We start from the raw sequence: 18,477 nt of genomic DNA on the forward strand, positions 1-18,477 counted from the left end.
CGTTATAAAGGGTGCAGACGGTAAAATCATTATTCTAATTCTTGAGGAAGACGGCCGTTTGCTGTTGCGATCCACGGAAGCTTCGGTAACCAGAAGTTGGGACGACAGCGACACTCGCGTTCGCTCCCGCTTTTCGCCAGAATTTTTACGACCGTCAGGATCGCAACACCTGACAGCATGACACTCCTGTTTCTGTGACGTCATTTGTTGCCACTTCAGGACCACTTTGACACAGTGGCAGTGGCATAGGACACTAAACGCACCAGTCGGAGACGCGCTCCAGGCCAACGTTACTGGAGCAAGTTGTTTCCCAGCTCTGCCTGCGACGTGGGCTCAGTGGCGGTCACGACAACTAGCAGCGCTGCAGTCGAGTCTTGCTTCCGGATTGTCTAGCCCACCAAGTTTGAATAGCACTACTTAAGCTTGGGCGAGTTGTTGATTCACACTAACACTTCACAGCGCAAGGAAACAGACACACACAAAAACAAATTTCAAACACTCTAAGAAAGAACTCTCACAATGCACTGACTCTGATTTCTGTGGTGTATTACACTTCATCTTCATCATATTTTTTACTATCATAAACACGGAAGCAAAAAAAGGAAGACAGGAAAAAGAAAAGGAAGCTCCCAGTGGTAGCAGACGACGCGCGAGACAGGGAAGCTAGATCCGACTGCAGCGCCGCTAGTTCTCGTGACCACCACCTGGGCCAGTGGGCCACTCGCCTCTGCAGGAACTGAGCTTGCTCCAGTTGCTCCAGGCACCATACTGTTGCTGCGGTGCCCGATGGTCACCAGTATCACACCAGGAGCAGTCTCGAAGTTGCTTTCCGAAAGGCTATGGCTTCTAAATATGAGGGTTAATAAAACACTCCCACCCATCATCGTTCGTCCATAAATCAGTTAACGCCCACGCTTTTAATATCGTCACGCGCGTTCTTTCTTGAAATTCAAACAGTTCATGTAAAGGAACTGCGCTGCGAGTGCATGGTTTTATGCTTTTCTGCTGAAAACGGTTAACAACGAGTACTCTAATCGTGCAAGATGTTTGTAAACATGTTTACCTTCCCGCTCTGCCACGTGGGGATCTGCGCCGAACGCGCCCAAAACGAGATGCAGGTGCAGGCTGCGACACGAAACGGATCGGCTAATGTGACCCATATTCGACGGGCCTGTTTTGCGTGCAGCGTGAAATACTGTTCGCACTTTCGGAGAACTGAACTTGCAGCGGTAGTGAATTCCGATGCTTGTCATCCCTGGCGAATCGATCTTCCAGGCTTCTGCCGCCACCAGCCAGCACGCCAGCGCCTACCGGCTGTTGAGCTGCTGGCGGCTGCTCCTGCTCTGTGGCTGCTCTGCACTGCACCTCTGCTGCCTCTGCCTCCCTCTCTGCTCTCCTCGGCGCCGCATCAGGTTTTCAGAAGGCGTAGCGGCAGCGGCGTAGCTTTGTGCACGGGGTGTTCGTGTCCGATCGTGTTTCGTGTTCTGTGATTTGCCTCTGAGCAGCGGTTTGCGTTTTCGCGAGTTTCCTTCGCCCAAAGTTTTTGTCGATTTGAGCGAGCTAGATTAGGAGAAGGTAGCTGAGACGTTGAGGTTGATCGTCAAACGAGAGCGGTACCATGTCGAACGGAACCGAGGTTTTCAGCAACCAAGTGGTCCCCCAACATGAGGCTCCGCTTTTGGTGGAGGACGGCGAGTCGGTCGTTTCGGCCGAGATGGACAGCGACTCGAAGCGGCCTTTTGTCGACGGACGAATTAAAAAGAAGGCCAAGAGGCCGTCCAAGCTAATAGCGTCCGGAGACGTGAGTCCCGTGCTGCCCACGGCGCCGAGAACGCACCCGCAGTACCGCAAGAACAGCCGAAGGCCTCGGAACGGTCACGGACGGGGGCAACCGAAAAAAGGTAGGCAGCCGCTTTTGGACAAGCTGTCAACAAGCTGGCACTGCTAGCGCGCGCATAGCACGTAGCCGGCAGCCGCCAAGACGACGCGCAATTCGCCCGCAGTTATGTTCCTTTCCGATGTAAACATAAATATGGTGGCTTTGCCGACCACTTTTTTCTTGTTTAGCTGTGCGCGCTGCCAACTTTTGTCACCTCTACCCGAGAGCTCTCCCGGGTTCTGAGCCTCGCCGACTTGACTGATCGTTTGCAGGCGGGTACCGGGCCCGGATATCCTTCTGCGTAAACAAAAGTTGTACGCCTCTTCGCCTCCGATTGTGCGCGCGAACGCTGTGGGACTGGTTTCGGTTTTGTGAAGAATGCCAGCGATCTGGCACGAATTCGTGCGTTGGAGTCGCTCTGCAGAAAACTGCGCTCGCTAAGCGAGCTTGGCGATCGGCGGCGCACGTATCGTGCCAGGGTGCATGGACGGTGTCCCGGGCGAAGCTGAGCCGTGCACTTTTCGTGCACCGCAGGTGGGGCAGGAGGGAAGGGGACCTGGGGCAAACCCGGGAGTGAGCTTTCGCTCGAGGAGGACGACGACATCTCGGCGGCGGATGCGCGCGACCCCAACTACGACTCGGACAACCAGGTGCGCTGCTCGGTTTGAGCTGAGCTGGTTGGTTCTGATACATCTTGGGCTGGTTTCAGCCAAGATGTCTCCGTTGTCCCCTTCGAAACGCGCCCAACACTTGCTTTTCTCGCAGGAGAACTGCGAGTTCGAGTCGATTGTCCCGGAGCTCACGGAGGACGAGTTTGAGAACACAGTCTACCCACTTTTGCTCGAGTACTTTGAGCACGGCGACACCAACGAGGTGGTGGTGAGTGGAGGCTGCTACCAGTCGACCGGGTTTTGTTACAGAAAGGGCAGGAAGGCTGCTGTAGAGGATGGACTGCAGCGGGCCCAGTTAGCAGTCGCAGGCAAGTGGTGGTCACTCTGTAACGCTTGCACCACGGAGCAAGCATCGCGACACACGAGGGTGCGATCACAGTCGGGAAGTGCGCTTTTTTGCAGCACTGGCCGTCTGTTTCAAAGAGCACATACTATGTGGTGCCGGTGGTAGAGGGGGGCCTTTAGATTGAAGAGGGTATCCATCTCAAACCATGGGGAGCATTTACAATGCAATGGCGGACGCCTCCTGCAGAGAGTGGTCGCAAGTACGCATGCGCTGCGTTTTTGCGTGGCCAGAAAAGAACCAGGCTGGAAGGCAGAGACGTTTGCAGACAATCAACGCTTCCCGCACCTCTTTGCAGCTCATACTGCGAATGCGGCTTATAAACCTCGTCATCCTGATCGAGCAGCCTGAAAAATGGGCTCTCTAAAGCCCATCATTCTAGTGTTGAACCTCACAAAGTTTGCCATGTGGTCATCATTCTGGTGTTGGAGCTAACGTCTGCCATGGCTTTGTTAGCCATGAAGGTCATGGCTGATGCATGGCCAATGTGCTAAGGGTGCATTGGAAACATGACTTAGGAGCTGATTTGTGAGACGGAGGAAATGTAATTAAACTCACGAGATTGGAGTTGTGAATGGAACTTGACTCTGTGTTGAGTGGTACTGATTCTCCGAGTTTAGCAACAATACACTGTGGCTATCTCGATCAAACAGCGGTCTGAGACAGCTTGATGGCAGTTGTATGATATTATGTGTCGACGTGGCACTGTAGGCCATTGCTGCTGTAGGAGGGCCGGCGGCGATAGCCACGCGAGGCACTGTGAATCGGCCTCGTACACATCGCTCAACCGGTAATTGGTTAAAGTCACTCGTTCAAAACCTATTAGATTTGATTGCTGAACTTCCGGGCACAAAAAGTAACTTTTTGCATTACTGCAGGGTTCAGCATTGCTGTTCTGGTAACAGTACTAGTCCAAGCGATTTTTAGGACCTTTCGTCTTTGGTTCTGCAAATTTAGCACTTGTTCTAATTATGTATGAAAAAAAAGTCTTTACTTCAGTTGCTTTACACATCTGAAGTAAAGGCTGCTAATAAAAACCTTGAGAAGTAAGTAACAAGAGGCCTAGGAAGTGACTGATTATAGTAATTCTTGACCAGTGATGGGACTGGTGGCAAAAGCGTGGGCTGCGATATACAGGGGTGTTAAAGAAGGGTGCAGGACGTGGCAAACGAGAGAAAGGGAGCGACGGAAGAGCGGAAAAAGAAAGCAGATGATAGGTTAGGCGCACTCCTTTTTGCCGCGGTTAGTTGAAGTTTGTGTCTTGTCAGCCTCCTTTATCTTTATACGTGACTGTGGTGCCGGTATTTTGCTAAGTAAGCTAGAAAAGAACGAGACACAGACCTTGCAGGTGACGTTTTGCTGCTGCTTCGGGTATATTAAGGCGTCGCCAACGCTATGGGCAGGTCGGGACTACCCACTGGGATTACCGACGTCCACATCCATGCCTTGCCGGCCTGGAGCTGCCGGAATGTGAGGGTCCTTAGATCAAGGTGCTGAGGTCTTCCGACCGGCCTGTGGCTTGCCGCAGTCCTTCCATTGAAGCACAGCCCGCAGCCCGCTTCCAGCAAGCCCGCTTCCAGCAAGCCCGCTGCTACCGATGCAAAAATAAGCGCGCATAAAAAACCTGCGCCACACTGTGGTCCGATCGCATACACGAAGATACCAGAAAAAACTAGAGCAAACTGCCATCGTGAGGCGTGTCCTCTCGTATTAATCATTGGACATTAATTCTCCGCTCCATATCTGGGTATGCTAAAATTTTCTTGCATCCCCTCGTATATTGTCAGCATTAGTTCTATTGTTCTCCTAGTCTTCCGTCCTTTGTGAATATGCCAAGTTCCTTTACACTTTGATTTATGCCCGATTTATGCCTGGCGTGTTTTCTGGGTCCCAATCAATGTGTTACGTCATAATTAGGGAAGTAGTGATTTTCGAAAAAAAAAAGTTAATATATTCATCTACCTTAAATTCCTTTTTTTATCCTCTAACTTTCATTTTTGTATTTACATGCTTAGCTAGGATTATTTATTTAGATTTTCCTCATTTAAATATGCCTATTTATTTTTTTCGGCCCTCGAGACAGCGACACATCTCCGATCCGGCCCCTTAGCCAGAAGGTTTGGAGATTCTGCTCTAGATTACTGTAGCATCCGGCGATACAAATAGCTGGGAACTGGAGAGCAGCGTTTGGTGGGGTTCTCCCTGGGGGCCAGCTGTCCCTGGAGGAGCACAACCTGAGCCAGATCCGGCCCCACCTGGTGTGCCTGGCCGTCTCGTTGGCCATGGAGCGCAAGCCGTCCCACCGGGAGATGACCTCGGTGCTGCTCTCGGACATGTACGGGCGCATCCTGGCGGAGTCCGACTTTGAGACGGGTTTCCAGCTGCTCTTCAAGAGCCTCCCCGACCTGGTGCTCGACACCCCGGACGCCACCACGGTGCGTTGCGCTCCGCTTGCGCCCACAGTCCGAAAGGAGTGCTCTGGCAGGAGGTTTGTTTTGTCTGTGCTACGTAAACAATTGTAGCACGTGGAGCCATGTCGTAATGCGACCCTGTTCCTGGGGCCCCAAAGCGTGAGGCGTAGCAAGGGCATTGTGTTGCGAGACTTGAAAAATTTTAATGCAGCTAACAAATCCCACATTCCTTTATTTTCGTTTGCTACTATGTTTATTTTATAGTGCCGTTCGCATGTTATGAGTCAATGAACCTTCATTAGCATTGCTTTAAGTGTGGTCTTTTGCGGCTCGTCCCCTCTGCCGTCCATATGTGGTTCGTTGGTCGGAGAAAGCACCTTTTCTGCTGATGCCTCCTTTGGTTTACCCAAGTCTTTTGGCTACTTTGGGGTTTCGGGGAGCCAAAGCGGGACGAAACATCGTCCCACAGGCATGCTGGCGGCATAGCGGGACCTCGGCCACAAAAGCGGAACCCGTTTGATGTCCGGTCACTCGAGAACACGGAATTCTCTCGAGCGCTATTTGGACGGGAAAAATATGTATAAATAAAGCAGTAGATAGAGTGCAATGAAACTTTTCACAAAGGTGTCCTTATGTGGTGCATATATCATGCTCAAATTTTATGAGTTCAGGTTTCAGAAAAACATTTTAGGCCAAGACAAAAAATACAGAAAAAAGAAATACCTCTTTATGGAGAGGAGGAAAACTTCAAAAACATTTCTGGTTGACACCGCTCCTCACAGATGGCCCCACATGTTGCGAAAACGTGAAAGCTTCTTTGAGATGAACACTTGGAAGCAGATTTGGCACGTCCAAGCATGTGCGGTAGCGTCTGTGAGAAGAATCGTGAACCGGACGGTTTTGTTCGTTTATCTTCCTGTGCACAGAAGAAAAAAATTGTTCTTTCAGGCTGAAATTTTTCCTAAAACCGATGCTTATAAAATTTGAGTATGATTAATGTACCACCTAAAGACACTTCTGTGAGAAGTCTAATTGCACGCCATTCGTTGGCTTATTTATACTTCTTTTTTTTTTTGTTGTACTTGGAGCGCTTGAGACATTCTGTAGTTTGTTTGCACTTTTGTATCGAGTCGACCAAGAATCGTTTTACATGTCCCTCATTGATTTTATTTGCTCTGGTTGCTTGATTTCATTTTGAGGATATGTCATGAGTCGTTGCGACCAGAAATCATCCAACAATAAAGGCAGTATACCTGTAGCCAACCCGCTTTAGCCTTTTTTTGAGGCTTCCACACGATAGCCACTGGCACTTAAAAGCGTTCGGTTTGTTTCTTAAATGAGTGAGGTATTGGAGTACGAAAACTGCCTGTGTGCATTGATACGAAATGGGCCTTCGTTTGAGCTCATTTAGGGTCGAACGTCTCCTCCGCACGCTACTCGGAACAGAGACTGTTTTCAAGAATAGGCCATGTTGTCTCGGTTGGAGCGAGGCTGAAGACACTGTTCAGATATCAGATGTGCCAGTTAAACAACCAAAGGACATGGGGGAATGCGTGCCTGTCTCTCGGGTGGAGGGCATTGGAGTGCCCAGCCAAGAAATGTGACGCCAGGAATTTTGAACAGGTCCTGGGAAATTTCCTGGCACGTGCGGTGGCGGACGACTGCCTGCCTCCCAAGTATGTGCAGTTGAACTTCGAAGAGACGGACTGCACGCTAGCCAGGTAAGCCTTCCGGTGGGAAAGTGCAGGGACCCCCTGCTCAGCTTGGCCGCACTCTCGTCCCGAACAGGCAAACCCTGCAGCATGCCAGCACGCTCCTGAGCATGAAGCACGGACTGGTTCGACTCGACAACGTGTGGGGAATGGGAGGCGGGATGCGTCCCGTCAAGTATCTCGTCAAGAAGGTGCGTGTCGCCGGGTGCGGTGGGTTTTGTATCACAGTCTCGGCTTTTGCACGCACCACTGATTGGGTTCTGCCTTGGATCTGATGAATATGAATCTCTTCGAGGCCTTAGGCCCACTTCAGATAGGGCAATTTCTCCCATCGACTCGACGTTGCAACACCAGCGACATGGGCCCCTCGCGTGCAGATGCTGCAACCGAATTGCTACTACCTATTTGCCATCATCATCATTAAATTGGAATTTTCTCTCACTTTTTGGACATAAAGTTACGCGCTATAAACATGTTTTATATCTTTAAATGGCATTGAATATACTAACTAATCTTTCTGAAACGGTGTATCCCCATAAAACCGTACATTCCATACAAAAACTGCGTCTTTAGTTGTCATCATCAACGCCATAGGCGTATCACGTGAACATTTTGCATCCCTGATTTGCTGCTGCCGCCTCAAACATCTCGGAGTCGTCCGAGTTGCCTGTCCATTTCGAGCGAGATGCAATCCAGGCAATTTTTGTTGCAGTGCCGGGATCTAAAGAAAGCCGGGGAACAACTCGCCAGCAACACCAAAATGGCCGGGAAAGTTGCCCCGTCCGAAGCGGGCCTTAATTTTAGTTCCTGGTGAAATTCGAATGAAAGTTTAGTACTTGCAGATCCAGCATTGCCAATTGCAATGGATGTGCCGCTTTTATGTAGAGTGCCGCAAACAAGCCACGTGTGGTATCTGAAAGAGAACATGCTCCAAGTTACAGGCATACAATGGAATGCATCTCCGTGCACTCTCTTTACACGAAAAAGTATGCATACAGGGACTCTGCAGGAATCGCGTGGCCCCACCGGCCGTCTTATTGTGCTCTGACTGAGTCGGCACTGGTTTCAGTGGCACCAAATGCGATATTGTCTCTCTCTCTCTCTTGTGAAATCGGTTCCCGGTTTTCATTATACAGATTCAAATGTTGCTCAAGGAGTATTTGTGCTCGGGGGACGTGAACGAGGCCATCCGGTGCCTGCAAGATCTCGAAGTGCCCCACTTCCACCACGAACTGGTCTATGAGGTAAGTGGCGACACGTCAATGGGGTGCGTAGAAACTAGAGGCCCACGTTGCATTTTGGCGGTGCAGGCCCCCCCTCTAATGCAGGCTTATTTCGGGGCTTTTTGTTGCATTGCAGCTTGTCCAAATTTGTCCTCAGTCTTATCATCTCATGCCCTTTGTTATAGGGCACGATATGTGGCTTTGTGAGATTGTAAAACGTCACCGGGACCAGCTGACACGTGAGATTCTTGAGGCATTAGAAATGGAAAGATTAGGTGCTGTATGTCAGCAGTCCTTTGATTGCCTTGTCAAGAAGAGAGATTAACTTTCTACCCTCTTGATTCGCTTGGCTTTAGTGCATGCCCCCAGTATGGCTTTTCAGAGGCGGTACTTTGTTCTACGTTTTTAGGCTGACCCTCTTCCTTTATGTTCTCGACTGTGCTTGTATATATTGCACCGTTGCGTTCAATAAAATTTAGTTGCGAGTGAGCGTTCTATCCGTGTCTTCCTTCAACCGGTCCGTCATTTTTTGCGCTGTTTTTATCTTCTGAAGCATTTTATGTACTCTATTTAATTTTTCCTTCTTGTTGCCACGTAATTGCGACTTATTTTCACACATGTCAAAAAGTACTTTAGGAGTGAAGTAGTATCCAAATGCAGCCGCTAACACTGCTTCTGCACTTCCCAATGGGTATTGTTTTGTACAGTGCTAATCACACTTGTCTATAACGCGCTAGCGTGCGGCTTGCTCCTGGGTGCGCTAGACTGGTGGCCTTCGCAGAAACTAAGTTAGTCAAGTGGCACAACATGGAATGGCCCGCTCGAGGGGTGTCCTGCCCACTCTATCAGCTGGGACAACCCCGCTTCACTCATTCCGACTATCCTTGTTCGGACATCTTTCGGCACTCGTGGTGTCATTGTCGGCGATTAGTGCTTTTGTCCGGTAGGATTCTCTCAATACTATGCGCACTCGTGTTGAATCCAGACAATTGAAATACTTTTTTTTGTGCATACCAGCTAGACAAGCAATAAAAGTAAAGTGCTTTATGATATATTTTTGTTTTTTTGATGACGACATCGTTGATACGCCTTCATGCTTTAGTTTGTTTATTGATCGAGCAATGATGTTTGTAAAAAGTGTGCGAGCATCCTTCCGCGTTCGCCGCCAGCTGATAGAGTGGGTAGGACACCCCTCGAGCGGGCCGATCCATGTTGCGCCACGTGACTAGCTTAGTTTCCGCGAATGCCACCAGTCTAGCGCTCCCCGGAGAAAGCCGCACGCTCGCGCGTTATAGACAAGTGTGATTAGCACTGTACACTCTCTTATGACAACTAGATAGCAATCTTGTCTGGCAGGCGCCACGATAGACTGTGTAGGAAATCGTGTACCGCCGGCGATTCACCATTTCCCACTTTTGTCCGTCAACAACACAAGCCCAGCCGGGTTCTTTCACGGGAGCGGGATTCCGCTCCCCCTTTATTGGTACATAAAACGCAACTCTCAGAAACACTCAATCTAACATAGAAAGACACGCGACATCACACTAATATTCACCTTCACCCGTAAAGTCAGAGTTAAATACAAAGAGGGCCCCCGGCCTCGTGTCCCGCGATTACCTTAGATCCGGTCGCACACACTTGCCTGTTTTCGGCGCCGTCCAAAGTCCTAAGAGTTTTTTGCCCCCCGGTCCCCCCGACTATATCAATGGATGGGTGAGGAGGTTTCTCCTTGCCCACCCTGGGCGCCTGCAGCGCCATCCAGTGGCTAGAAGAGAAAGCGGCACGTCAAGAGCCGAATTCGAGATCCCAATCGACTCTGCGGCGACGTGACCATGTGATAGTGTCTGAGGCAAAGTACCTAACTGCATAGCCGCCTCGCGGCCACGATACCAGACTGGTTTGATGGGCGCCCTCGTGAATGCACAGTGCGCCATGACTGGCAGTAGGGCATACCATGAAGGAGAGATTGTCTGCAGGCGGTGGTCATGGTGATTGAAGACATGGGTGACATGGCCATGGAATTGATGTGCAAACTGCTCAGAACTCTCGACGCAAGTGTCATCGTCACGCCGGAACAGATGAAGCGGGTAAGTGAACTGCCGCTGCACTGCCTTAGGATGCGTACAGGTCTCGGAACACGGAGCTTTGTATTAGGAATTTTGAATTTCGCAGTTGGTGGTGTGCATGTTTGAGCTTTTGACGCCTTGAATGCTGCTTCCTTTGCCGGGCCTGATGTACGCTTCTGTGGGGATGGGAAGTCTCTGAGGTGAAGGTGTGCTCTGCTGAAGTGGTGGAACCTTGGCCCAGTCAAGTGTTTGCTCTCTAGGTAGGGACTAGCCCAAATGACAGACGTCTCCTGGCAAGTATGTCTGAAGTCCAAGTCTGGGGAAAAGTATAGTACTCCAAAAAGTATTCCGGAATACAACAACCGAGGTGCAGAGCATTTTAAGGCCAAAATTCGGATACTGTTGAGTTACTTCTGTTATGTAACAGGATATCTTGAGATACTTCTGCAAAAATGGCAAAAAAGTATTCCAGAATACAGATGGGGGATTTCATCTCAAATTGTGCCGGCAAAAAGAGTTGAATTCTTATTTGTGACGAAAGATTGTACCTATGTTGTAGGGAATTTTCTACCTTGAAGAATGGTGAAATCCGCGGGTTCGGATAATTTTTTGTTCTCAAGTTGTGGAGCGCAGAAGCGGCCACGGTGGAAATGAGCGTTTTTCCCGACTGCGAAGGTCGCACGTTTGACTGACATTGTTCCTATTTTTGTTTATAACTCTGCAGACACTACAAAAAAGGTCTTAATGTAATTAAATTTTTCTAGGCGTTTTACTTTTTTTTTTAGTGCAAACACACTTTTCAGGCTGATATTTTATCAACTTTGGCAGGTTGCTATCAGCGACCTGCTTAGGTGATATTTATAATTTGTATGTCCATGTAAAGCCTAGAGAGGAGCTTCCTATAAATATTTTAAAATAATTCAGTTGTGTGCATTGCCTCCTTTGATACCTTCACTTAAAGCTTGTAAAAATTGAAAAAGTTGCAGGGTCGAAGTTAATATGAATACTTGAAAGGATAAAGCATTCAGGACTGGGACAGAAACAGGACCTCTTTCATTGAGCAACAACATAGAATGGCACAAAATATAAAACCGCCCCCCAAAGGTTTCAACGTTCTCGACGAAAGAAAGGAGAAGATTGTTTAAAAAGTGCTGTCGTCACGACGAGGTGTCAGTAATCTAGTTATCTCTGGTGTTGGGAATTCAACCTCTGTCATTGTCGGTGATAATGAAGGTGCAGAAATATTGTTGTTTACAGTCCCAAAGGGAAGTGTACTACAGTAAAACCTCGTTATAACAAAACGGGATATAACAAACTAATGGATATAACAAAGCAATCATAATTCCCCTTGCTTGCTAATAGTGGGAGGGAATGGACATTGGCTATAACAAACTAATGGTTATAACGAAATAATTACAACCGCTCCTTCAACTTTGTTATAACGAGGTTTTACTGTATAAATTTAAAAAGTTTAAAAAGCACTAGCATCACAACGGGGTATCAGTAATCTAGTCATCTCTGGTGTCAGGGATGCGACCTCTGTTTTTGTCGGTGATAATGAAGGTAAAGACATATTGTTGACTGTGCCCATTTCAAATGATTCAATGATTTCTCTCCCAATCTGTTGTTGTGCCCGCCCGCCCATTCCGCGCACCCTTTAAACGGTGCGCGGAATTGTGCGTGCTGGGGATCGCAGCGAAATGACCTTTCTTTTTTGGCAACAGCTTGTGGAAGTTGTGGCCCGAGAATGAATCTATCAAGAGTGGAAAGCAGTTGTGTAAAAAAGTCAATGAGAGCTATAGTCCCAGAGGGTGCTAAGTTAAACATGCCTAAAAGTTTGTAGAGCACGAAGAAAGAAAAGTTGATTCAATTCCACTAAGCGGCGGCAGTCAGTACATCGAACAAACTGGGAGGTGCGTTAACCATCGACTCAGAGAACACAACTTGGAAGCATCGAAGGCTTTAAATGGGTCTTTTCACACAATCATTGTTCACTGCCGCACGTGCGATGTCCGTACGTCTGTACTCATTATTTCTCTGCTACTAGAATACTGGGCAAGCAGAACTGATTTGGGAGAGAAATCATTGGATCATTTTTTGGGGACAGTCAACAAGGTTTCTCTAAGTTCTTCTAAGTTTTATGCAAAGCTTTTACTCCTTACGTGAGATTAGCGTGCAGTTTATTGTGACATACCTTTCGCAGCTGTAGAAGACGTTTAGATGGCGCGGTACGACTGCTGACTTGGGGTGTTCACATACATCACACAGTAGGGATTAGACGACCGCACATTGCTACGATTACTATTAAAAATTCCCATTTCCCGGCGACAGACCGAGATTTGGGAATTTTCACTTTTGTCAGACTATTATTTGGTTAGGATTCCACATCAGACCATGCGTCAGATTTCGGCCGCGTTACCGGACATGCTGCAGGCAGGGGCCGAGAGAAAAGACTCCCAGCCAGAAATTCTGCCTCACTGCAAACTTGTTTTGTGCAATGCAGGGATTTGACAGGGTCTTCCAAGAGATGCCCGACATCTGCATTGACGTGCCGGCTGCCTACACGGTGCTGGAGAAATTTGTGACAAAGTGTACAGGATCCGGCTTTTTGTCTCGGGAGATAGCCAAGACCATGCCGGCTAGGTACGTCCCCCGTCGTCTTGTTTCGCACCGCCGCTAGTCCGTGTTTTGATCTAACGTCGCGGTGCGGACGAGACTTCGCCGGAAGTTGGCTGCGCATGTCTCTGCCGACCTTTCCAGGCTCGGGTGGCCTTTCTATCGAGACATGGAGTTGAAGCTCTGCTTCTAGACAACTTCGTATGGCGGTGCGGTGCAAAATACAAATGTGCGGGTAGATGTTTGTGGTGCTTCGGTTGCTAGAGTGCCCACAGAACGAAGAATTACGTTGGATTTACATAGAGTCGCGATCCATATGAAGGCGAGCGCGGGATCGTCGATCGCCCCCTACTGGCAATGTTGTGAAACGGTGGCTCGGTGGCTTATGCGCTTTATTGTGCACAAGCCGCCACGGCTGTCGCTCCATAGCGCTGCCATTACGCGGCGGTCAATGGCGCTTTCACCTGGTCCAGGTTCGGCAGCTGAAATTAAGTTCTACCGAGTCGGGGAACCTAGAGAATTGTTTTGTAGGAAATGCGGCAAACGAAGCATTACGAGGGGCGTTCATAAAGTTTGTATTACCATGTGCTATAGTAGCGCGGAACTCCGCTTGGGAGTCGAAACCAAAATGGCACCACCCGTCGGTTCCAAGCACATGCAGTGATCCGCTTTTCTTTTTTTCATTTGAAGGGAAGCAATGCCAAGGATATTCATTCCAATCTAGGGGCATTGTTCTGGGACAGCGCTCCCAGATTGGAATGGGAGTGTTGTTCCAGTCTGGGACAACGCTCCCAAGTTTATGAAACTGTGGTTAAATGGTGCTGACGCTTCCAGTGTGGCTAAACAAGAGGAAAGAGTTTTAAGGACGACGACCAAGTGATTGCTGAAGTGTAGCGATTCCTGAACACTCAAAACGAGGAGTTGTAAAACAATGACCTCCAGCATGTGGTCCATCGCTGGCAAAAGTGGGCAACGTTTGGTGGCGAACATGTAGAGAAAGTCTCAACTCGTACTCGAGTTTGATTGCTGAATCTCTATTCTTTTGCGACAATAATACAAACTTTATGAACGCCCCTCGTAAATATGACCTACACTTGTCGATGAGAGACCAGTCCAAGAAATGGGGCAACACATTTGGGTGGGGGTTGCAGTGAACTCCTTGCGTGACTTCTCCCGCGGTCGCGCAACGCAGCGTGAACACGGCATCATTAGTTTCTCTCCTTTTACTTCAAAAGAATATTTGTAGCACAAACTTTTACTGCTTGGGTTAGTATGTACTATACCCTAATTGAGCACTTTCCGCTACGCTAGTATAATCGTTTACACATCAAGAACAACTGAAAAAAAAAAAAAAAAAAAGATTGATTCTTTGTTTACCTTTTAATTCTAATTTTGGATAATTGGAACCGCTTTTGCAAGCACCATTGAGGTCAAATTAAGGCAGGTGTACCTTAGCAGTTTTAGTGACAGCTTTTCGGTTCATAGTAAGTTGGTGCAAACCGGCGATTGCTTGTTGCCGTTAATGTCGTGCTCTGTACGTACCCGACAGTTTTTAAAACAGCTGTGTTCCAAACCAGGGCCTGAATGCAAACATATCGGCCCCAGTTTCTGAGACAGTTTAAAGTAGTGGAGCTTATCGGAGATGACAGATTCTAGCAAATGACCATATTGAGCGTTGTAGTTCATACTCTCTGGGGATGGCACAGCTAGCTTCCGTGGCTTTGTCTAGGCACGGTTAGCTTTCATGGCTTTTTCTAGGCACTAGAAGTGCAAAACTACCAATAGTACTATTGATACCCCATTTTGACTATATGTGTTTGAAAGCTGAAATTTTACCCGATGCGAACTATCTACAGGTGCGGACTATAGAAGGATATGTTTTTTTCTAGATAGTTCACTGTGACAAGTCGCAAAGGATTTTATGGGTAACGGACTATATTAGTGTTTATTTATGTATGAAACAAGCTTCTTTGTGAGCTAATACAGCAGGCATTTGTCAAGGTGTGCTTTGTATGGTACTTTTTACGTTCAGACTAGCCACTAAGTGTGGAGTATGCGCAACGTGTGGATTATCTAAGCAGACTTTTATTTTTGACCCCATATTTTCCCCTGCAAACTATGCACCGGGTGTGGATTATAGTAAAAAAATACTGTGCTATAGATAGTCGAAGCCAGTGTTAACTATCAATTGTAAAAAAAAAAACAATAGATAGCTACCAGAAAACTACTGATAGTACTATCGATAGTTGACTATTGGTATAACTATCCGACCGTTTTTGTTGGTTGTGATAGTCAACACTCCATTAATACATCTCTGTCACCTTTTTGGATTTTACTTTCATTTTCTTACTGCCAGATACTTTTCCGTTCCAAAATTTGACTATCGATAGTTCCACATCAATAGTACAGTCGAACCTCGTTTTAACGAACTAGCATTGGGAGCAAAAATTTGTTCACTATATGCGATATTCGTTATAAAAGCACACACAAAAATTGACGCGAACGTTCCCGCAATTGAGCCCGTACAAGAATGTGCACAGCACTAAGATATAAAAAACGCGCTATCGCGGACCACGAGATCCTTACCTGTCACTAAGCAGCATTAAAAAAATAGATTGGAGCATGAGGATATCAACTCGCAGCTCGTTCTATTAGTAGCCCATTTATTTGAAGACGTGGTTTTGGGCTGGTGCCTCTTTACCTGGAGCCACCGCACTGGAGCCAACCGCTGCTTGCACTGAAATCATCATGCCCTAACGCACACCAGACAGATTGCTTTCATTTAAAGAAGCTGACTAGACACTGCCAAATTTTGCGCTGTTACGTCCTTAAAGGGGCGGTGCAACGATATTCAATTGGAATGTTTTTCATTTTACGCGAGCTTACTGGCACTAGTAGGACTCAAGGATATTCGCACTGGCCGAGAAACTCCTTTGTTGCGGCGTAATTTCAAGGACCAAAGCGAGCGTTTCCATTCAATCTCTCCTTCACAAAACTTGATGACGTAGCTCGGCGGTCGGAGTACCGCCCAGTGACGATATTTGAATGCGGCTCATAGATTGGACACGAGCACTGCGTGAACACTCGACTTGGGTTCGTGATAATCGATAGCTCGAGAAGCATTCGGGCAGTGACTTGTGTCCAATCGCTGCAACAACGACAATAGCCGAACCATAACAATGTCTGGAACTCGGCGCGTGTCCTGCGCCTTGCCAACCCCAGCGCGTGGCCATGATCAACATTGGCGGCATACAATCGGCTCCAGATCACGTGGCCGCTTCATCTGGCTGCAAGTTGAGAAGGTGGACCCTCCTCGTTTTTCTTTAATTTTTTCTGCGACTTGGATCGCGTGTGGTGAAATACGAACGGGTGTTTCACAGGTCATTAGCGCAAGGAATCCGTTATAAGCGGTATTCGCGCAAAGTACAAGAATCGCTGCATCGCCCCTTTAAACCATGAGAGCAGAGCCTCTTCCATGTCTGGGTCGAGGAAGGGCCAGACTCTTTCGGTCAGTCTTGACGGTGTTGTTTGCCTAGCAGACTTCAATCTCCTTCCTTGCACTCAAGGTGGTAGATATTGTGCTTGGTGCAAGCTCGAAGTCCACAGTGATGCCTTTTTTCTTCCGAGCGCTGTCCACCGCCCTCAAAATTTTCACTTTTGTCTCCAGGGAGACTTCGCTTCGTTGCCATTTGCTGCTCCGTTATGAGTAGCGTGGTTGGCGGTTGGCTTTAGTCTGCACTGGTTCTTAATTCCTCATGTAGAGGCCAGCAGCAGCGCAACCGCCGTTTTTCGCTCGGTTCATAGGTGGCGCTACCTCCCGAAACACACAATTTTGCGCATCGGGCGATCTAAACTTCCGGAAGTTTTCGTTTAGAAATTCCTTTTTGTTTTTTTTTTGTACTTTTTAATAACCTTTGTAGTATTTTGTGACGCAAGAAAAGCAGGAATTGCTTCACTACAACCGATAGCGCGTCAGATTTCACGGTTTGGTTATATAACTAGAAGTCCCATCCCAATAAAGCATGACCAACCAAACTTCGTGATTAGTTCGCTATATCCGATAATTCGCTATATCAGTGTTCGTTATAAAGAGGTTCAACTGTACTAGTATCTATGGTTGACTATTTCGATAGTTTGTTGGTACTATCAATAGTTTTGCATCCCTACTAGCCCATATGGGGCCAACTGTTTGCTGAGCAGCCACCTTTGTTTTTCTTTTTTCAGGGGCCGCAAACGTTTCGTGTCTGAAGGAGACGGGGGTCGCCTCAAAGAAGACGCCTACTGAGGGACCCATCTCCTGCAGTGTACAATCCCCTCCGGAGCTTTTTTCCCCCGCATGTTGTGATGCCTCCGTGTAGAGGTGTTTAGAAAACCATTTAATGGCACCACTCTTGATACACGGTGTTGTACAACACTCGCTGCGGGACGGGCTTGTGTGCCATGTTGTATACCCTCTGTACCTGCAGACGTTTTTTTTTCATTAAACGTCTATGAAGTCTCGCGCATCCCTCATTCGGTGTGGCGGCTGGGAGCCGTTTTATTTGTTGCACAGCCTTAGTGAAAACTGGGCAAAAACTGGTTGAAGCTTGTTTTGCCAGAGGGTTTGCACAAATGAAGGTTTTAAAGGACACATGCAAAGGAAAAAAACATTTTTTTTTAAACGGCTTAGATGGAAAAAGGACGCCATAAAATGATTTTACAACGAAGAAAAAAAATTTTTAGAGCTATATTTACGGCACAAAACGAATTTGTAGTTGGCGCCCGTGGGCACCGCGGAAAAGTGGTCCGTATTTATCACGTGACTGGCCCTTATTTATCACGTGGTGCTTGCGTTCTTTCGGAAGCTTCCTATGGCCTCTGAAAATAACTTATTCATCTTTGTTTGAAGTATAACAAAAAACTAAGCTGAATAGGTAACTTTTAGAGCCCAAAGGAAACTCCTGAAAAAGCGCAAGCAGACGTGATAGACCTGTGCGCCGGTCAGACGACTGCGGCGGTGCCCTGAAGCAGACGAACTTGTGCGGCGGCGGCGACGGCGGCGTGGAGAAATGCATTGAAGCGGCGTTCGCACGACGCTCAGCGTGAGGCGGCGACGCAGCGCGGCGGCGCGCGGGCCTACCACGTGACTAGCGACGGCTCCCGCGAGCACCAACTACAAATTCGTATAGCGCCGTAAATACAGCTCTAAAAATTTTTTTTCTTCGTTGTAAAATCGTTTTATGACATCCTTTTTCCATCTAAGCTGTCTAAAAAAAATGTTTTTTTCCTTTGCATGTGTCCTTTGAAGGGTCCATGAAATTATTGTTTAACTTCTTCCTCTAGCATTCCTCCTCGACCCACAAATCGTGCAGCATTACCAAAGACACAGAAGTAAGGGTATGCTGCTGGGTATGCTGCTAGCAGTTCAAGAGGAGGGAAAGGAGGAACTACCCTCTTGCTCGGACCCTACTTTGTGTACCTGCGCGTTGCCTTTCTCCCCCTAGAAGATTAGCCCGTCGCTCTAAATTTTGTCAAAGGTTGCTTCCCCCCTCCCGCCCGTGGCTTCCGCAGTACTGC

General features: G+C 47.9%; 1 protein-coding gene across 1 annotated transcript; it reads left to right on the forward strand.

Annotated features, from left to right (window-relative positions):
- Window positions 1-288: 288 nt before the first annotated feature.
- LOC8029913 (programmed cell death protein 4) lies at window positions 289-17,420 on the forward strand. Its single transcript, XM_002408207.5, has 10 exons — window positions 289-1,901; window positions 2,414-2,529; window positions 2,645-2,758; window positions 5,107-5,328; window positions 6,928-7,025; window positions 7,093-7,207; window positions 8,153-8,260; window positions 10,216-10,326; window positions 12,809-12,948; window positions 17,146-17,420. The coding sequence occupies exons 1-10, from the start codon at window positions 1,619-1,621 to the stop codon at window positions 17,204-17,206; spliced, it is 1,368 nt and encodes a 455-aa protein (XP_002408251.1). The 5' UTR covers window positions 289-1,618; the 3' UTR covers window positions 17,207-17,420.
- Window positions 17,421-18,477: the final 1,057 nt, after the last annotated feature.

This window comes from Ixodes scapularis, unplaced genomic scaffold, assembly GCF_016920785.2.
Source record: "Ixodes scapularis isolate PalLabHiFi unplaced genomic scaffold, ASM1692078v2 PGA_scaffold13__105_contigs__length_92229423, whole genome shotgun sequence".
NCBI classification, from domain to species: domain Eukaryota; kingdom Metazoa; phylum Arthropoda; class Arachnida; order Ixodida; family Ixodidae; genus Ixodes; species Ixodes scapularis.

Excerpts from the sequence above, each read along its gene's own strand:
- LOC8029913 (XM_002408207.5), top strand. The coding sequence starts at position 1,619 with ATGTCGAACGGAACCGAGGTTTTCAGCAACCAAGTGGTCCCCCAACAT. Across the intron at positions 7,026-7,092 it reads ACGGACTGCACGCTAGCCAG|GCAAACCCTGCAGCATGCCA; the intron begins GTAAGCCTTCCG and ends CGTCCCGAACAG. Across the intron at positions 8,261-10,215 it reads ACCACGAACTGGTCTATGAG|GCGGTGGTCATGGTGATTGA; the intron begins GTAAGTGGCGAC and ends GATTGTCTGCAG.